Source organism: Pangasianodon hypophthalmus, chromosome 23, assembly GCF_027358585.1.
Source record: "Pangasianodon hypophthalmus isolate fPanHyp1 chromosome 23, fPanHyp1.pri, whole genome shotgun sequence".
NCBI classification, from domain to species: Eukaryota; Metazoa; Chordata; class Actinopteri; order Siluriformes; family Pangasiidae; genus Pangasianodon; species Pangasianodon hypophthalmus.
Window position 1 is genome coordinate 15771565 of NC_069732.1, and position 19826 is coordinate 15791390.

Below are 19826 nucleotides of genomic sequence, written 5' to 3' on the forward strand. Positions count from 1 at the left end.
AAAGCATTACTTTTGACAGCCTTAGTTTATATACAATAAAACTGATGTAAACACACAAAGCTATTTTGCCAGAGATATAGATCACAGGCAGTGTGAAATGCAGTGGCCTGGCTGTTACCAGTCTTGTTTAAATACTATAAAAAGTAATTTTGTGAAATTGCTGCAACTCCATTACAGCCCATAATGTAAAAAGCAAAATACACTGTACTTCTCTTAACTTGCAGGCCTTAATAACCGTATTAAAAAGTATGAATGTCTAAGTCACCTCTGAATAATATGGTAAAAAATAGCATAAGAAATTGATCCAAAGAGGCATTATAACATTTATAAAAATTTCTGCTGGAACTTTCATTACCTCAGATGTAGGCAAACTATGGAATACACAACTGTTGTGTATGGACGGGGGCACAACAAATTATAGTATCATCAAATCTTTTAAACATTGAAGTTACAGAATAGGAGTGATATCCTCTATAAGCTATTTGGAGACCATGAGAAGATTATTACAGGCCAGACATATGCACTTTAAAATACCTAGGCATTGCTGGACTCTTTCAAATAAAAAAAAAAAAGACAAACTAATGCAAGTTTTTCCTCCATGCTTATTTAATTATCTTTATTCTTCAATATAATTATCTTCAGTATAGGAGTATAAAACAGAGTATAAAGGCATCCTCTATGGAGCACTGGCATATACTGCTAAAAAAAAAAAAAAAAAAGTGTTCTCCCTATGGATTAATACTTGTACCAATCATGCAGATATTCTTCCTTAAGTGAGTTGAAATGAAAGCCCTTACTGACAGTAAATCTACAATTAAGCAATAATATGTAAAAAAGTGTTGTTAATTTGCTGTATTTAACACTCACAATATAGCCATAGAGTAAAACTTAAAGCGCCACTAAATTGAAAAGGTGGTTATTAGTGCATCATGTTTGCAAACATACAGTGCACACTGTGAAATAAAACAAAATCACAGCCACAATGAAATCATGCTGAACTATTCCTTTTTGTGCGTTCTTGGAATGAACTTCAGAGTCACCGGAACTTTTGGTTGAAAGAGAGCATTGAGTTGAATGGGAATCTGGAAAGAAGGAGAAGAAAGAAGTCATCAGTTAAGTAATCGGTGTTTAGCTTGTATATGGCCTACATGACTTAAGATGCACGACCTCATTTAATGATAAGAGAGCGTTAATGACAGACCTGCGTCTCTTTGCACGTCTCCACACTAAAGTTCTGCAGCAGCTTCACTATCACCAGTTTCATGATCATCAGAGCAAATCTCATTCCCACACAGTTACGAGGCCCAAGACCAAACGGCATAAACGTGTAGGGGTTGATGTCATTCTCGGCACTGAACCTTTCAAGAAATCAGAGACATCACATTGTTAGTAATGCATCTTTACGTTATTCTTGTGAGAAGTTAGCATTTGTGTACCCAGATGATGTCACAAGGGGACATTGCTAGCACAGTTACAATGACTCTTATTAGGAGAAAACATTTCAATTCTATTCATCTGAAATATAAGCGATAATAGATTTCATTGTTAGCTCCTAAAAATAAAAGAGCAAAAAAATTTCTCCTCATTCACCATTCTCCAGTGGTGTTCAATTAATGAGAAAGACAGTATAGAATTTCCAGAACACAGTGCAGCTATATATAACAGTTGGGCAGGGATGCGGCAGAGACTCAGCTCAGTTAGTTAGTGATTTACAAGATGACGAGCACGATGGCGTTGAAGTGACTAGTTTAAGTTTCAAGTTTATTTGTAATGTGCACAAAATGTCAGTGACAGCTGTACATTGAAATGCTTGTTGTGAGGCTCAGGTACTCTAGAGCTGCGCAGTACAAAATATATACATAAGAAGATGAGGGGGAAGGAGAAGAAGAAGGGGGAAATTATGTACAAATACAATATATATATATACACAAAATATGGAGAACGTATTAGGCGAACTGGTATGTATGCTTAATATGTAAGTAAAATAAATGGGCAGTTAGAGTCTATATATAGGTAAGATGAAGGTTTATACTAAAGTGACTAAAAGACTAAAGTGCTGCTGCATCATTTCATTCAGGTGAGAGCTAAATCCCACTAGCAAGACTATCGGGGGTAGTCAAACGGACTTATGAGTAATGTAGAAAAACATTAGACCAACACGACTATGAAAAAAGTTTAAACTAAAAATGTCAACCCGGAGTTTCATTCCAAAAATAAATCTTGGATGCCATTGAAAATTATTATGCAAGTTGTTTAAAATAGATTTTTCCTTATAAGCAAAGCATTGCAGGTATTGCCACATCTGACAATATGCTTAAAGCTACACAATAAAACTATAAAACAACTTGCCAGCTGCCATTTTTATGGGACTTTAGAAATCTAGTATGATGGAGGAGCCACGCTACCTCTCAGGTCTGAACTCTTCAGGAGACTCCCAGAGCTGTGGATCCCTGTTTAGAACGTACGTAGGAATTCCGACCAGAGTGTTTTTAGGAATGGTGATTCCATTGAGCTCTATAGTCTTCTTGCACATCCTCTCCAGACGAGGAGCAGTAGGGAGGAGACGCATTGACTCATTAATGGCCATTTCCAGGTACTCAAACTTCATCAACGCATCGTAGGTCACTGGAGCCTAAAAACCAGATACGTTTGAGTCATTATTCTGAGTTTTTATTATTTGTGATTTGTGTTTCTACTCCTAACATTTTTCTTTGATTTTTTCTCTCTGATAAAGAGAACCATCATGACTCGCTGCTGTGTCCAAGTTGTTTGGTTTAGTCTACATTCATTCATTCATTCATTCTTCAGTAACCTCTTTATCTTGGTCAGGATCTAGACCCCATGTCAGGAACAATGGGCACGAGGCAAGTGAACACATGCTGGGTGGAATGCCAGTCAATTGTAGGGCACCATGCACACACATTCACACACTCATGCACACCTAGGGGCAATTTATTGAAGCCAATCCACCTACTAGCATGTTATTAGATGGTGAGAGGAAACCCTAAAACCCAAAGGAAACCCACACAAACATGCAAAACTCCACAGAGATAGAGTACCTCTTGAGTTTGAACCGGGGACCCTGGAGCTGTGAGCTGCTGTGCCATTGTGCTGCCTGTTATAAAATAATAATATATATTTATACTTACATCAAGAGGAAAGGTTTTATCAATCTCCTCCACCAGTTTGCTCATGCAGTCGGGGTTAACTGTGAGATTATACAGGAGGTAAGTGAGGGTAGTGCTGGTGGTCTCATAGCCTCCCAGGATGAAAATGAAGGACTGGGAAAGAATCTCGTGATCGGTCAAGCCTGTAAAAGACAACCAAGGCCAAGACTTTCTTTGAAACAAGAACACCAATGCTTTTAGATGATGCTCTATTTTCCTGGAAGTTTCCTGTATGTTTCATTGTTGCAACTCTTACCTTTGCTTGGTTGATCATTGGCTTTCTCAGCTTGCTCATCAGATATTTGGCTTTGGATCATGAGCTGCAGGAAGTCCACTCGCCTCTAAAAGGAAAGGAAAGAGCACAACTTCTATTTATGTATCTTTGCAACATATTACAGGCAGCGGGATTGTTAATAGACATTACAGAGTGTATATTTACTTCACACACACTTTTTCATTCGTGTTATGCTGGTCTTTGATCTTTTTCAGCGCGCTGTAGAAAAAGTCCATAGCTGATTTTGAAAACAGGGTCACCCCCAGTTTGGATAAAATTGGAACAACAAAGGGAAAGATGGCTGCAAAACAAAATAGTCATTAAGGCATTACAGTTAAAATTGCATTACAAAGGTTGATTTGGCCCAGATTCAATTTTGATGCTTAATGTTACACGTTCTGATTAATCGGAATTTGTTTGAATGCAAAACACCAATCATTTCAAATTAGATTTGAGGCACTTAAGACAAGGTTTAAACAAGCAGCTAAAATCCAATTTCTTTGGTATTTCTGATTTCCTATTTGAGCAACACAGGGTTTTTTCTGCAGCCTAAACAGCGATTAAACACATCAAAAATCAATCCTTTCACAAATTGGAGGTGTCATACAGTCTCCTCAAAAAGTATTGGAACAGCAAGGCCAATTCTTTTGTTTTGCTATACACTGAAGACATTTGGCTTTAAGATCAAAAGATGAACATGCGTGGAAGATCTTTTGAGATCTTTTGATCTCAAACCCAAATGTCTTCAGTGTATAGCAAGAACAAAAGAATTGGCCTTGCCATTCCAATACTTTTGGAGTGGACTGTATCTGATTAGTCAAATTGGATTTCATGTATTTTTTCTATTACATACATTTCAACATCTGTATGCTGTATACTGGTGTTCATGACGCATATGACTGATGCATATGACTGATGCATATGACTGATGCATATGACGTTACTGACTTGGAAATTGTACATATGTGGGTCATGTGCAGATCTGTTCACACTAGTGACAAATATGGGTCACTTACAAACGTGAATGTGAACTCAAAGCAGAAAGATTGGAAATTTGAATTGCACAATAACGTCTGTACTGTTTCACTCAGAATTCAAACTATCAACTGAATTGCATTATTAAGACTACAACTCATAGCGTGACTGCTGGGTTTTACTGTCACTGTGTTCATGATACACTTTACTGAATTATATATAAATATCATAATCTGATAACATCAGATAGGACATACTAATTATCAGAATTAAGGGACTGAAGAAGTTGAAGTTGAAAAATTTCTTGATATGGACGACAAACGGATCGTCAGGGTTGTTAATGGAATCAATTTCAACACTGAAGGAGGCACTGGTGACCACATCCATCGTATAGGGAGCAATGACCCTGGAAAAAAGAGAGAATTCTCTCAAACATTTACATCATTCATACATTGTCAGACCTGCCAGCTCTGAAGAAGAATAATGTGTAGTGTTGTGGCATGGAGTAACAGTTCATTTTTGATATAGTCCTTTCACAAATCACCTGTCAACTTGGTAACAATCAGGTGCTTTGGAGAAAAAATCTTGTCTGTTTTAGGTAAGATTGTAGACACTAGAGGGACATGCAAGAAAGTAGAATTAACTAAAACGGACTATGACAGCTTTTTGAGAAATGCTTAAGTCCTTTGTGTGGAGCTGGTCAACCCTGGGGGGTGGAGCTGGTGAAGCCTGAGGGGGTGGAGCTAGGGGTGGAGCTGGTGCACCCAAACTTCAAACCCTAACCCATGAAACGGTGTACAACACCTCTGACTCCACTCCCTGGCCTCAAGGAGTACGTCTCGGGTTACTTAACTGTAACCTTGTTCCCTGAAAAAGCGGGAACGAGATGCTGCGTTTCAATAACGCTTATGAGAACATTCTTTGTTTGACCGGTTGTGATGCAAGTGTGCCAATCACGCCAAGAATTGGCTTAAATAACCTCGGTGGGGCCACGTCATTTGATTACGTGCACATGCAAGTTATAAATAGACATGAAACGGACATACACTCAGGTTAAACCTTGTATGAAGAGACGCCCAGTCACGCCAACAGTGCGGCACTGAGGCGCAGCATCTCGTTCCCGCTTTTTCAGGGAACAGGGTTACAGTCAAGTTCTTGCTCCGGTGTCGTGAACTGCGGAGGGCAGAAGGCTTCAAGAATCACCAGATGTATGGTCGAGAATCGAACCTTCGGAAGATAATTAGGGTGAGGATGCAAAATAGCTTTGACCAGCCCAGAGGCAAAGTCTAGGCAGGATGGCGAGACTGACAGAGCCTGCAAATCCCCAATTCTCTTCAGAGAAGTAATAGCCATTAGAAAAACCATCTTTAGGGTCAGAAACCTGAAAGGCGCTGACTCTAGTGGTTCGAAAGGGGTGTCAACCAGACCCTCGAGCACTATAGCTAAGTCCCACGAAGGGACTGTTGCTTTAGTGGGCAGCCTCAATCGCTTGGCTCCACGAATGAAGCGGGCAACTAGAGGGTGCCTTCCCACAGAAACCCCATCAATCAGAGCATGGCAAGCCGAAATAGCGGCCACATAGACTCTGAGAGTACCAGGACATGTACCTGTGGACAGTTTCTCTTGCAGAAACCCCAGCACTGAAACAATTTGGCAGTGAACTGGATCTGCATGGTATGCCATACAACAACTTTCAAAAACACGCCATCTGAGGGCATAACTTCTCCCAGTGGAGGGAGTCCTAGCACTTAGAATGTCTCTACTACATCGGTTGGAAGCCCAGCATCTCTTAGATGGTCCCCCTCAGGGGCCAGTCATGAAGGTTCCAGAGCTCGGGCCGAGGATGAAACACTGTCCCCAGTGCCTAAGAGAGAAGATCCCTCCTGACCACAATCTCCCACTGCGAGCCGTGGAGGGGGGATATTAGAGCTGAGAACCACATTCCGATCGGCCAACGGGGCGCTATCAGTAAGAGGCGAAACCCTTGTTGACGGACCTTTGCCAGGACTCCTGGGAGCAGAGCGATCGTGGGAAATGCATAAAGATGCAGTCTGGGCCACATATGGGCCATTGCTGGAGGGGAGCTGGAGGAGTCAGAGAGAAGTAGAGGGGACATTGTGCTGTCTCCTGTGAAGCAAAGAGGTCCATCTCTGCTTCGTAAAATCTTTCCCAGATTTGACTGACTACTTCGGGGTGGAGTATTCATTCCCCGTGTGTCACAGCTTGTCTGGACAGCAAGTCTGCTCCCACATTCATATGCTCGGGGATGTAAATCGCCCTGAGGGACAGGAACTTGTCCTGTGCCCAAAGCAGAACCTTCTGTGCTAGCCTGTTCAGGCGGCGCGAACGCATTCTGCCTTGGCGATTTCGAGGCAATTGATGTGTCAATTGAGAAGATGACCTCTCCAGATCCCTTGGGCTGGACGGCCATCTAAGACCGCACCCCAACCCGTGAGGGAAGCGTCTGTCGTTAGCATCTTGCGACGACAACACGTGCCTAGAGTGGGACCCAAAGTCAGAAACCGGGGTCTGAACCACATAGATAGGGTATGAAGCCCCTGGGGCGTAACCCTTATTTGCCTCTGGGGATTGGCCCTTGGATGAAATCCCCTGGCTCTGAGCCACAACTGAAACGACCTCATATGCAGGAGGCCCAAAGGTATCACCGTGAATGCAGCTGCCATGAGACCTAGAACCCTTTGAAAGTAATGATCTGTAACTTTCTGGCCTAGCTTGATGTTCTTTAGGGTGTTTAGAAAGGACTCGATGCGTACAGGAGACATCTGTGCCCGCATCGTGATCGAATCCCATACAACCCCCAAATACGTTGTCCTCTGAGCAGGAGGGAGAACGCTTTTCTTGGCGTTGAGTCTCAACCCCAGAGATTCGAGATGAGCCAGGACGACATCCCGATGTTCGAAGCGCTAGCTCCTGAGACTGAGTCAAAATCGGCCATTCGTCTATGTAATTTAAAATGCGGAGTCGTAGAGGAGCCAGAGCTGCATCCATGCATTTTGTGTATGTGCAGGGCGACAAGGCTAGGCCGAATGGAAGAACCCGATACTGCTAAGCTTCGCCCCCGAACGCAAACCTCAGGAACTTCCTGTGTTGTGGCAAGATGTCTTGAACCGCTACCTCAGAACATACAAATTCAAAATGTTGACAATCAGGATGATTGTGTCTCAGATCCAATCAGGCAATTGGTTCGTGACGATCGATCTCAAGGACGCATATTTTCAGGGGCACGAAAAGTTCCAACAGAGAGTAGAGGCTCCTTCCTGGAACCCTCCAGCGAAATGTTACGTGTTCAGGTGCCTCCTGCCACATTTCAGGACACCAGACATCTAACATCCCCCCAACAGAGCGAAGTGTCAAAACTAGTGCCCCTTTCAGAGAAACTGGCAGTGTGGAAGCTACTGCCGAATATCTCTCCATGGGTAGAAAGGACTGTAGGGAAAGGCTACAGGCTTCAGTTTGCATACCGTTCTCCGTGTTTCAACGGCGTGGTCTCCACTTCTGTGAAACCAGAACGAGCTCATTTGTTGACACAGGAATTGCAAGCTCTGCTGGACAAAGGCACCATAGAACGTGTTCCCCTGCCAGACAGAGAGTCAAGCTATTACAGCTGGTATTTTCTGGTTCCCAAGAAAGATGGGGGGTTACGTCCAATTTTAGATCTTCGCGGGTTGAACCGCTACCTCAGAACATACAAATTCAAAATGTTGACAATCAGGATGATTGTGTCCCAGATCCAATCAGGCAATTGGTTCGTGACGATCGATCTCAAGGACGCATATTTTCATATTTTCGTGCCCCTGGGATGGGGGGGGGGCTCACACCCCCACTGTCCCAGACACTTGACCCTCAGGACTTCTTCCTTTTGGACGAAATGATCGTCCTCAGATCCGGCCTCTTGCTGGGCTGCTGAGAGCGGTGAGCCACTCCCTAGTCCCTACGAGGGGGCGCACGGCTCGCCAGACTCTCCTTCTGCGACTCTCACCGAAGAGGAACCGGCCCCGACACCTGAGCACAGCAGGGGAGAACCTTATCAAAAGCCTCCGCGTGTCTTTTGGTCTCCCGGAACCTACTGACGACCATATTCATGGAGTCGCCAAATAGGCCGGAAGGTGACACAGGGGCATCAAGGAGGAACACCTTGTCCCTATCCTTGATGTCCGTGAGGTTGAGCCACAGGTGTCTCTCCGTGGCAACCATAGCAGCCATAGAACAGCCAATGGCGCGGGCCGTCTGCTTGGTCGCACAAAGAGACAGATCTGTGGCTTGGCACAGCTCTGAAAACGCCCCCTCACTAATGCTCCCACCTGTGCTCAGGTCTTTCAGCAGGTCAGCCTGGTACGCCTGCAGAACCACCATGGTGTGCAGGGCAGCACCAGCCTGAAACGCTGCTTGAAACGCCTTCCCCACCAGCGAGGATGTTAATCTGCAAGGCTTGGTGGGGAGGGTTGGCTTCTTAAGTGACGATGAACTCCCAGGGGAGAGATAGCCCGTGAGCGTCTCTTCCACCTGAGGCATCGTCACATACACCTGCACCTTAGCACCCACGATAGTGGAATAATTCATCGTCGTGGGTACAAATACGCACGAGGAGTATGGCTTACTCCATGAACGAGACAAATTGTCATGGAGATCTGGGAAAAGAGGGAGAGATCGATGTTGGGATCTCTCCCCCTGGCCACCTGACAAAAATCTGTCATCTAACTTGGAGTGCCTGGGGTTCTCTTGCTCTTGTGGCCCGTCCAATTTAAGCCTGGCCACAGTGTTAGTCACCACCTCCAGCAATTCCTCAAACACTCTGTCATCGCGTGAGGAACGCGCAGAGGCGGCGCTCTACGTTTCACTTTCGCCAGAAGCAAGAGAACCCGTGTCCTAGACTCCCTCTGAAGAAGTGTCGGGGCGCGCTTCAGCAGCGAGGGTGGAGACATCGCGATCTGGGGAGAGCGCGAGAGAGAGAGAGGAGGCTCGCACGCTCCTCATCTCTCAGCGAGCTCGACACGCGAGCCCTATGATCTCAACGCGGACACAGAGGCTTGCCCCTCCTGAAAGAAAGCGAGCCTCAAGCGGAGCACTCCGATAGGAAGCAACTCACACTCAGCGTCCTCGAGGGCACAAACTGCGTGCTCTTCCCCGAGGCACTCCAAGCAATAATCATGCAGATCGTCGTCAGGGATTACTTGAACACAGGGTGGCAAGAATCTCCTGACCGACAAACTAGACATGATCTCCTTTTTTACTTTTTTTTAAACAAAGAAACAATGCTGGAATCAATGTGCACACACACACACACACTCTGAAGACAAGAAAACCTGAGGGTATGTCCGTTTCACGTCTATTTTTAACCTGCAGGTGCACATAATCAAATGACGTCACCCACCAAGGTTATTTAAGCCAATTCTTGGCGTGTTTGGCACACTTGCTTCACAACCGGTCAAACAAAGAATGTTCTCATAAGCATTACTGAAACGCAGCATCGAGAGTAGCTTTTGATAGGGAACTTGACAGCTGACAGGGTGAAAGCTAACAGATGTTCCCTCCTAGATGAGTCAAGCTATCCAACCTCATCTTTTCAAACTGCTCTCATGTCACAGGGCAGCGTAACACACTTGGAGAAAAGTGCTGTCTGTCCTGCTCAGCATACATGAGCTCACAGATATCAAAAATATGCAAATATGATTCAAACTCTCGATCTCTGGAAGATAAGCCTCAGACTCAGAAGCACCATAAACAGCACTTTAATCACTTTCTAATGATCATTACCAATAAAAATATTTTAAAGAGCTAGATTTGACACCTCGTTGAAGGACTATTTACTAATTTTTTCTCTCCTTCTAGTCAAACAATGCCATCACCACCACCCTCCATCTGGCCCTCACCCACCTGAACAATAAAGATATGTTCGAATGCTGTTCATAGACTTCAGTTCAGCATTCAACACAATCATTCCTCAGCACCTGATTGGAAAGCTAAACCTGCTGGGCCTGAACACCTCCCTCAGCAACTGGATCCTGGACTTCCTGACTAGGAGACCTCAGTCAGTCCGGATCGGGAACAGCATCTCCAACACCACCACACTGAGCACTGGGGCCCCACAGGGCTGTGTGCTCAGTCCATTGCTGTTCACTCTGCTGACTCACAACTGTGTAGCAATGCACAGCTGGAATCACATCATCAAGTTCGCCGATAACACGACCGTGGTGGGTCTCATCAGCAAGAACTACGAGTCAGCATACAGAGAGGAGGTGCAGCGGCTAACGGACTGGTGCAGAGCTTTCACTTTTCACTTTCGCCAGAAGCAAGAGAACCCGTGTCCTAGACTCCCTCTGAAGAAGTGTCGGGGCGCGCTTCAGCAGCGAGGGTGGAGACATCGCGATCTGGGGAGAGCGCGAGAGAGAGAGAGGAGGCTCGCACGCTCCTCATCTCTCAGCGAGCTCGACACGCGAGCCCTATGATCTCAACGCGGACACAGAGGCTTGCCCCTCCTGAAAGAAAGCGAGCCTCAAGCGGAGCACTCCGATAGGAAGCAACTCACACTCAGCGTCCTCGAGGGCACAAACTGCGTGCTCTTCCCCGAGGCACTCCAAGCAATAATCATGCAGATCGTCGTCAGGGATTACTTGAACACAGGGTGGCAAGAATCTCCTGACCGACAAACTAGACATGATCTCCTTTTTTACTTTTTTTTAAACAAAGAAACAATGCTGGAATCAATGTGCACACACACACACACACTCTGAAGACAAGAAAACCTGAGGGTATGTCCGTTTCACATCTATTTATAACCTGCAGGTGCACATAATCAAATGACGTCACCCACCAAGGTTATTTAAGCCAATTCTTGGCGTGTTTGGCACACTTGCTTCACAACCGGTCAAACAAAGAATGTTCTCATAAGCATTACTGAAACGCAGCATCGAGAGTAGCTTTTGATAGGGAACTTGACAGCTGACAGGGTGAAAGCTAACAGATGTTCCCTCCTAGATGAGTCAAGCTATCCAACCTCATCTTTTCAAACTGCTCTCATGTCACAGGGCAGCGTAACACACTTGGAGAAAAGTGCTGTCTGTCCTGCTCAGCATACATGAGCTCACAGATATCAAAAATATGCAAATATGATTCAAACTCTCGATCTCTGGAAGATAAGCCTCAGACTCAGAAGCACCATAAACAGCACTTTAATCACTTTCTAATGATCATTACCAATAAAAATATTTTAAAGAGCTAGATTTGACACCTCGTTGAAGGACTATTTACTAATTTTTTCTCTCCTTCTAGTCAAACAATGCCATCACCACCACCCTCCATCTGGCCCTCACCCACCTGAACAATAAAGATATGTTCGAATGCTGTTCATAGACTTCAGTTCAGCATTCAACACAATCATTCCTCAGCACCTGATTGGAAAGCTAAACCTGCTGGGCCTGAACACCTCCCTCAGCAACTGGATCCTGGACTTCCTGACTAGGAGACCTCAGTCAGTCCGGATCGGGAACAGCATCTCCAACACCACCACACTGAGCACTGGGGCCCCACAGGGCTGTGTGCTCAGTCCATTGCTGTTCACTCTGCTGACTCACAACTGTGTAGCAATGCACAGCTGGAATCACATCATCAAGTTCGCCGATAACACGACCGTGGTGGGTCTCATCAGCAAGAACTACGAGTCAGCATACAGAGAGGAGGTGCAGCGGCTAACGGACTGGTGCAGAGCCAACAACCTGTCTCTGAACATGGACAAAACTAAAGAGATGCTTGTTGACTTCAGAAGAGCACAGAATGACCACTCTCCGCTGAACATCGGCGGCTCCTCCGTGGAGATCGTCAAGAGCACCAAATTTCTTGGTGTTCACCTGGTGGAGAACCTCACCTGGTCGCTCAACACCAGTTCCATAACTAAGAAAGCCTGAGGAAAGCACATTTCCCAACCCCCATCCTCACCATGTTCTACAGAGGGACTATCGAGAGCAACCTGTGCAGCTGCATCACTGCCTGGCTTCAGAATTGTGAATTGTCTCGGAGCCTTCAGTGAAAAGTGAGGACAGCTGAGAAGATCATCGGGGTCTCTCTTCCCTCCATCACAGACATTTACACCTCATGCTGCATCTGCAAAGCCACCAGCATTGTGGATGACCTCACACACCCCTCTCACACACTCTTTACCCTTCTGCCCTCTGGTAAACGGTATCGAAGCATTCAGGCCCTCACGACCAGACTGTGCAATAGTTTCTTCCCCCATGCCATCAGACTCCTCAATACTCAGAAACTGGACTGAACACACACACATACATATATACACACACAACTGAGTATCCTCCATCCTCTTTGCAATTTTTTTGCAAGTATTTGCACGTTTATGCTGCTACAATACTTATTATACTGTACATAGGCTGCTACTCTTATGTTTATACTTATGTTTACACTATTTCAGCTACTTGTATTGTACTCTTGTACTCTTTGCACTATTGTCACTAGGTTCACTTTTAAACAGAACTGTGTACTTGTTGGTGCTGCACTGGGACTTACTATGCCCATTGTCTGTCCCAGTAGTCATTGTACTGTCTTGTGCTGTCTGCACATGTTTGCACTTGTGCACTTTATGTATAAATTATGTAGTCCCTTGTAGTTCTGTGTTGTTCTGTGTCTGTCTTATGTAGCACCTTGGTCCGGGAGAAACGTTGTTTCCTTTCACTATGTACTTGTATATGGTTGAAATGACAATAAATTCCACTTGATTTGACCTGACTTGACAAGTACCTAATAAATAACGTACACTGATAGATTTTACCTTGACAATGGGAAAATGGAGTCAAGCGATCACTAATGTGAGACAGAGGGAAGGGCTTCCAGGAAGTCAGTTAATAACTGAGACAAAACACCTATGCAACTGTCAATCATTCCAGAATGATATGTCGATTGGCTTATCTGCTGGTTTAATTGGGGGAAAAAGAAGGATGCTCTTTTTGCATATTGTTAAGTGACAACATTTAGAAGCATATGTTGATGTTAAATTGCATAGTTCCTACGCAAAATGTGCACAGATTTGCAAGTCTGCATTGTTATGTGTATGAATCTTTGTCAATCATAAATCATTATGTATATGTAGTAATCCTTTAGATAGTTACCTTTGTGAAATATATCATAAAGATCAGTTTAAACTAACATATTAAAATGAGATCATTACACTACACTACAGGGTGCTTTTTGAAAGAGAAGCCCTCTATTATAAGGTTTCTTCAAAGGAACTTTAAGGGCTTCCTCAAAGATCCTTCAGGCGATACAAACCAAAACGCCCTTCAGGGTTGTAGATTTAGTGAATACAATCAATGCCCTATAGCTACAATTTTATTTTTTCAATTAAATTATAAAAATAATTATAAAAACAGATGATTATTCAGCTTCCTAATTATTTTGTTTTTAGCTATCGAACGGTCATCTTCGCAGTTCTTAGAAAAAAAAAGCCTTTTGCATTATTATATTATTAGTGACAAACACGTACTCTTTAATTTTGACTGCTTCTCTTGGGTTTCTCTTCTTCAAATGGTCAATAAAGTGATTTGCATATTTCTCAGCAATAGGAAAAATCTGGAAGAGATCAGATAAAAAAAAAAGAAAATTGTTATTCATAATTATACATAATAGCTGTGTCACAAAATGCAAATCGCTAACCTAACGCTAAAACTAACCAAAATGTCAAATGAAGACAATCAGCAGGTTATATAACTGGATATTTAATTTAATTAGATGTGTGGTCAGGCATGGAGGAGGCCATCTTGCTGGTTGCTCCTATAAGCTGGCTGTTTATTTGGCTTTAATTAGTACATATGATACATTTGAAATGAACTCAATGGTGCACCTCCTTAAGTCGTCCACTTGTAAAGAATGGAGAGAGCGAAGCACGGATTCGTTTCCACTTTTCGTCTTTTACTACAGTTATCCCATCAGCGAAGGGACCAGCCAAATCCATATTTGCGTCCTACATCGAAGAGACAAAGGTAAACAATACTCAGTATCCTTGATAAGGACAAAACCTGCTGTAGTCATGTAAAATGGAGTTCATTTTCAGATTTGATTGTTCCTGTAAAGGACAATGTAGACTTACCCTTCTATTAGTGAAGGTAGAGAAGCATTCTTTTACCATAATAGCCTTGATCATTTCAAGATCTAAGGTCATCAGAATGGGTAGTCTTCCATCATATATCCTTAAAAAGAAATGTACATTTGATCATATCTGACTCACTAGTGCTCCAGTTCACTCTGCCTCATAAAACAAGCAAAATGAAGATGTGCATTTAATTGCAAAAAAAACAAGGCTGTATTTATAGTCAAGTAACAATCTGGACTTTTATTTAATGGTTCCAGCAACTTGTTAATGATATTTAGGGTGTAAACATACATGTTTATTCTTGCTTTTAGGTATTTTAATTCCAACACAAATTCACAAGACTGAAATCAAAACTTGTAATCTGTACTCACCCCCAAACCTTTCCATATTTCTTGAAGCACTCCGTATCAAAATTGTAAAAACCCTGAAATGGAATCAAACATTACAAAAAGAAGCAATACGCCACTTCTGTATGGTACAACACCAATATTTATACACAGTGTTACCCAGTGTAGAGTGTAGAGTTACTCACCTTTCTGTAGGACAGGAAGGTTCCCATGAAGGGCCAAGGCCTCGGTCCTGGGATCCCAAGTTTTTTGAAAAATCCATACGGCCAAACACTGTAACTACAGGCAAATAACATAACACATATTACACTGTGTTTTCAGATCACTCTTGTATTTCCATATCGCTAATGTTCATCCCCACCACCTGCAGGTTTGGATGGAATAAGTGGAAGGAGACTGTGATTTCTACAGGAGTACATTTTTCCTGTCCTTCTGTAACATGGGGAAGTCATTTAAGATTTGACAGCAGTTTCAAAATGAAGTGGTTTCTTATTATCTGATGAAGTCCTGAACAAACCTTTTTTTTTTGCCTCTTCTTGTGATTAATAAACAAGAGAGTGAGAAGAAAAGACATTTAACCAAGTCAAAGTGCAGCTATAACAACTGTGCAAGGTTGAACAGATTAACTAATAGTTTGTCTGGATCTTGCTCTAAGGTAACGAACAATCAAGTAAAGGACGTTTACACAAACCCACCCCCACCGACCCACCCACCCACACCCACACACACACAAACTGTAAGAACACAAAAACAATAATCCACTTTCCTTACCTATAAGAATTATGTTAATAATATACACCCACTCAATCTAACCATAAAATGATTGAGTCACAAGGAACATTCAGTTGCAAGCATATTTAAACACACATCAATAATTAGATTATACTTACATAAACAACAGAGTGACCGCCAGTACGACTAGACTCCATGTCAGAGACAGAGATGGTAGGAAACTCGTTTCCATCACACCGCAAAAACAAAGCTCTTAGGAATGATCCGAATTGTCCAGCTGACAGTCGAGCTTCACCAATGCAGCGCCGAGTTTTAGACACACCTACGGGGAAGCATTTTATAGAGATCCAAATAAGGTGCAAGTTCGAATGTGTAGGCAGAGAAAGATACAGGTATACAATAAAGGTGCACTAGCATGACCTAATAAGGTAAAAAGTAAGGCTCTGGAGCCCTAAGGAGTGAGCTAGACCAAAGTTTCAGGATAACATAACATATCCTGCATGACCTTTTGATTACTAATGTTATCTCAGCTCTGTTTATTATCACCTAGAATTAGTCCTCATAATTCTCAAATCAACAACAGAAACTGTTCTCTATCACGACACAATCCAATATATGGATCTAAGGGATATCAGTGTAAAAATTTTTGTCTTCTTTTCTGATTGTGATATGAATATATTCCAGTAACCCTCAAGTCCATTCTCTTTGTGTATCCTTTAAGCAGCATTAAGATCCTGTCAGTTGTAATATTTTAGTTTTTCCTGAATGGATCAGTGGCAGCAGTGTTACGGTTGCTGTACCGGTATGTGGTTGTGAAGCAGGAGCTCAGTTTGCAGATGAAGCTCTCTGCTTCCTCATCAGTCTTTATCCCTGTCCTCATGTATGGTCACTTATGGACCTATGGAATTTCTAGGATTGCTAGGATCGCTGGGATTGCTCTCTGTGATGTGGGAAAGCATCGGCCAAAACTCCCTGGCTGGTTCCTGGTAGAGCTGTATCAGGTATATCCCACTGGACAGGATATATCTGTTAAAACTCTGCCAATGTCCTATACTGCATTCTTCATATCAAGCCTGGAGACCAAGAGTGTTAAAATTTTTTTTTTCCTTCCCATCCGGTTCTTTTCACTGAGTCAGCTCAAGTGGCTCACCAATAAGAGCCAAGTCTTTCAGCTCCCAAACAACTCATGACTTTTTTCCCCCTAAACCAGAAAAAAATTTGTTTGTGATGCTTTGACCAGTTATTTTCCAACAACAACAACAAAATATTAGTTTGCTTCAGATTTTCTTCAAAAGCAATTTAAACAATTAAAAAAATAAAATCATAAAATCAACACCTTTTAACATTCATTACAACAAACAGCCCAGACCTTGAAAATTATGCGTATGCGTGTGTGTGTGTGTGTGTGTGTGTGTGTGTGTGTAATCCTGGCCAAAAAAAATGTTCCAAGTCCAAAATGGTAAACATGACATTTGTTTCTGACCACTGATTTGTTGTTAAGACCATTAAAAGCTTAATATTTTGCCATTTTTTGGCCTGGCACATTTTTTTTTTTTTTGCCCAGGGGTGCGTGTATGTATGTATGTATGTATGTGTGTGTGTGTGTGTGTGTGTATGTATGTATATATATATATATATATATATATATATATACACACACACAGGTCACCCTTGATGTGAACGACACATGACTACTGTTACACTTCAACACTGCTATATCACTAGAAAACCTAATAAAACATAAACAAACTAAACCTAACCTTATCACATGACCTATAGTCGTCTTAGAGTCACGTGTCAGAGGTTAATCATAATAAACAGCTAGAGATATATCTTGATAATACCAATTAAATTACCTTACCTCTTTTTTTTTAACTAATCCTGCTGGGAATTGATGCAATAACGCTAAATCCGAAATGTGTCCACATGTATATAGTCACTTCCTGGTTTTTTTTTTTTTTTTTTTTCACAGCCTTGCACTTTTGTGCTTTTGGTTTGCACTACTAGTGCACAGCGCCCTATAGTGGACACTCAGGATTCTATCAGGCAGTGTTTTCACATTTACAACTGCACATCCTGTACAGCTTATGAACAAATATCCTTTATGATCAGCTATTTGGATGAACGTTCATATAAATGTACATATAAATGCTTAGGGAACATCTGAAAGGGATTCACTTGGATACTTTCCCAAATTTACTGTAGCATTCTGTCTTATACACCAGCAGGTCTCGAAGTTGTTGGATCCATTTAACTGTAAAATAATTTTCATAAACCCCTCAACACAAATTTCTTTTATTATTATTATTATTATTATTATTATTTAAATATATTATTAACATAATCTGACTATTTAAACATTAGGCTCATTATAATGTGTACAAAAATATTAAAGCTATTTATTAAAGCTATATATTATGTATAGGCTATATATTATGGCTATTTATTATTTATTAAACAAATATATTATGTCTATTTATTAAAGCCAAAAGAGCCTTTAGAATGGCAGGACACATTAGGGCCAACTTGTTTTTGAATTTCATTTAATTCAAGTTACAAATCAAATGATACATTTGATAATATAATGGTGGAGTGTGATTACGTGTTTAAAAAAAAAAAACGTACAGATCCTCTGTCTATGCCTCTCAGGCCCCACTAACAACCTGGGATTAAATTAAAGAAATTTTTAATGACTGAAACTTTCAATTTTGAAGCGACAGATGTAATCCCCTGTGGACAAATATGTATAGTATATGTATAATGTATAATGAAGGAATGATATTGTCTAGAAAGCTGATGTTAGTTAATTAGTGGTTCTCAATGCGGGCTCTGGGGACCTCCAGGGCTCTGTGAAGCATAAAAAGAGGGTCTGTATATTTTTATAAATAATGACAACTTGAACCTAAAGTGCTGTGTTGGTGTTCAGGAATCAAAAGCTGTCCAGAATATTACTCTACACATTTAAATAATGAGTCTTGTATTTGAATAGTGTGATTGTGTTAAAATAAACATGTGGAGCGTATCTTATACTTAAAGGTGTCCCTGGCTTCGAAAAGCTGACTAATCACTCGCCGGCTGATGTTACAATTAGGGTGTATACAGTATATGTAGATACACTATATCCCTAAAGGTATGTCTACACCTGACCATCACACCCATATGTGTTTTTTGAACATCTCATTCCACATTTAGTCCCCTCTTTGCTGCTATAATAACCTCCACTCTTCTGGGAAGGCTTTCCACTAGGTTTTGGGGCGTGGCTGTGAGGATTTGTGTTCATTCAGCTACAAGAGCTTTAGTGAGATCAGGCACTGATGTTACAGTAGGTGAGGAGGTCTGGGGTTCAGTCGGTGTTCCAGTTCATCCCAAAGGTGTTCAGTGGGGTTAAGGTCAGGGCTCTGTGCAGGAAACTCGAGTTCTTCCACTCCAACCTTCACACACCTTGTCTTCATGGAGCTCGCTTTGTGCACAGGGGCATTGTAATGCTAGAACAGGTTTGAGTTCATGTGAAGGGAAACTGTAATGCTACAGCACACAAAGACATTTTAGACAATGTCTTGGCCTTTTGGCCATATGGTAATCAACCCAAGGCTTGAACATTCAGAGTAGTATCAAATGGTGTTTACTCTCACTGATGCAACATGTTGCTTAATTGAGTAATTGATTTGTTTATTTATTTATTTTTGGTTAATATTCCAGTTTACCAGTGGAAAGAGGTAGGTAATATATTATATATATATATATATATATATATATATATATATATATATATATATATAGTAAATTAACACTTTTCAGCAAAATGTCTTCCAACATTATTCATACTTATTTTATTCATTTATTTTTTCAGATAGCCTTCAACAATGCCTTTGACAAAAGAAGAACATATTGAAATCATTCTCATAGATGGATCGGGAACCTGTTGCGATGGACTTTAACAGGAAACATGGCAAGCACATCACACACGACACTGTTGCCAAACTTAATAACAAATTCAAAAAGACTGGAAGTGTTGCAGACCAACTGAGAAGTGGACGTCCACCAACATCCACTGACGTCATTGCAAACATTGTCTCCTTCCTAACCAGTTACCTGGACAATAATTCCTCTGATAAGGACTACATGGAAGTCTCCTTTACAGTGTCAACAACCAAATCCTCAGAAGACAAAAGTGAATCATTTACCTCAAATATGGATCTATTTCCTGCTATTTC

The 19826-nt window shown here is 42.0% G+C and overlaps 1 protein-coding gene across 2 annotated transcripts; it reads right to left on the minus strand.

Moving 5' to 3' along the window:
- Positions 1–588: 588 nt before the first annotated feature.
- LOC113536087 (cytochrome P450 3A40-like) lies at positions 589–17631 on the minus strand. 2 transcript variants are annotated; one of them, XM_053228274.1, is made up of 14 exons: positions 17474–17631; positions 15771–15934; positions 15066–15159; positions 14905–14957; positions 14531–14630; positions 14285–14404; positions 13928–14013; positions 4674–4822; positions 3618–3742; positions 3424–3508; positions 3150–3310; positions 2406–2632; positions 1202–1358; positions 589–1082 (listed from the first exon to the last, which is right to left on the minus strand). In XM_053228274.1, the coding sequence occupies exons 2-14, from the start codon at positions 15842–15844 to the stop codon at positions 999–1001; spliced, it is 1515 nt and encodes a 504-aa protein (XP_053084249.1). In that variant the 5' UTR covers positions 15845–15934; positions 17474–17631; the 3' UTR covers positions 589–998. The 2 variants fall into 2 exon arrangements, with proteins under 2 accessions (XP_053084249.1, XP_053084250.1); XM_053228275.1 differs by lacking the exon at positions 17474–17631 and adding an exon at positions 16413–16724.
- Positions 17632–19826: the final 2195 nt, after the last annotated feature.

What these genes read in the sequence shown, in the direction of transcription:
- LOC113536087 (XM_053228274.1), bottom strand. Translation starts at nt 15,844, where the DNA reads ATGGAAACGAGTTTCCTACCATCTCTGTCTCTGACATGGAGTCTAGTC. An exon ending in GCGGTCACTCTGTTGTTTAT is followed by an intron (nt 15,160 to 15,770) that starts GTAAGTATAATC and finishes ATTTGCCTGTAG; the next exon opens with TTACAGTGTTTGGCCGTATG. An exon ending in AGACGTGCAAAGAGACGCAG is followed by an intron (nt 1,083 to 1,201) that starts GTCTGTCATTAA and finishes CCTTCTTTCCAG; the next exon opens with ATTCCCATTCAACTCAATGC.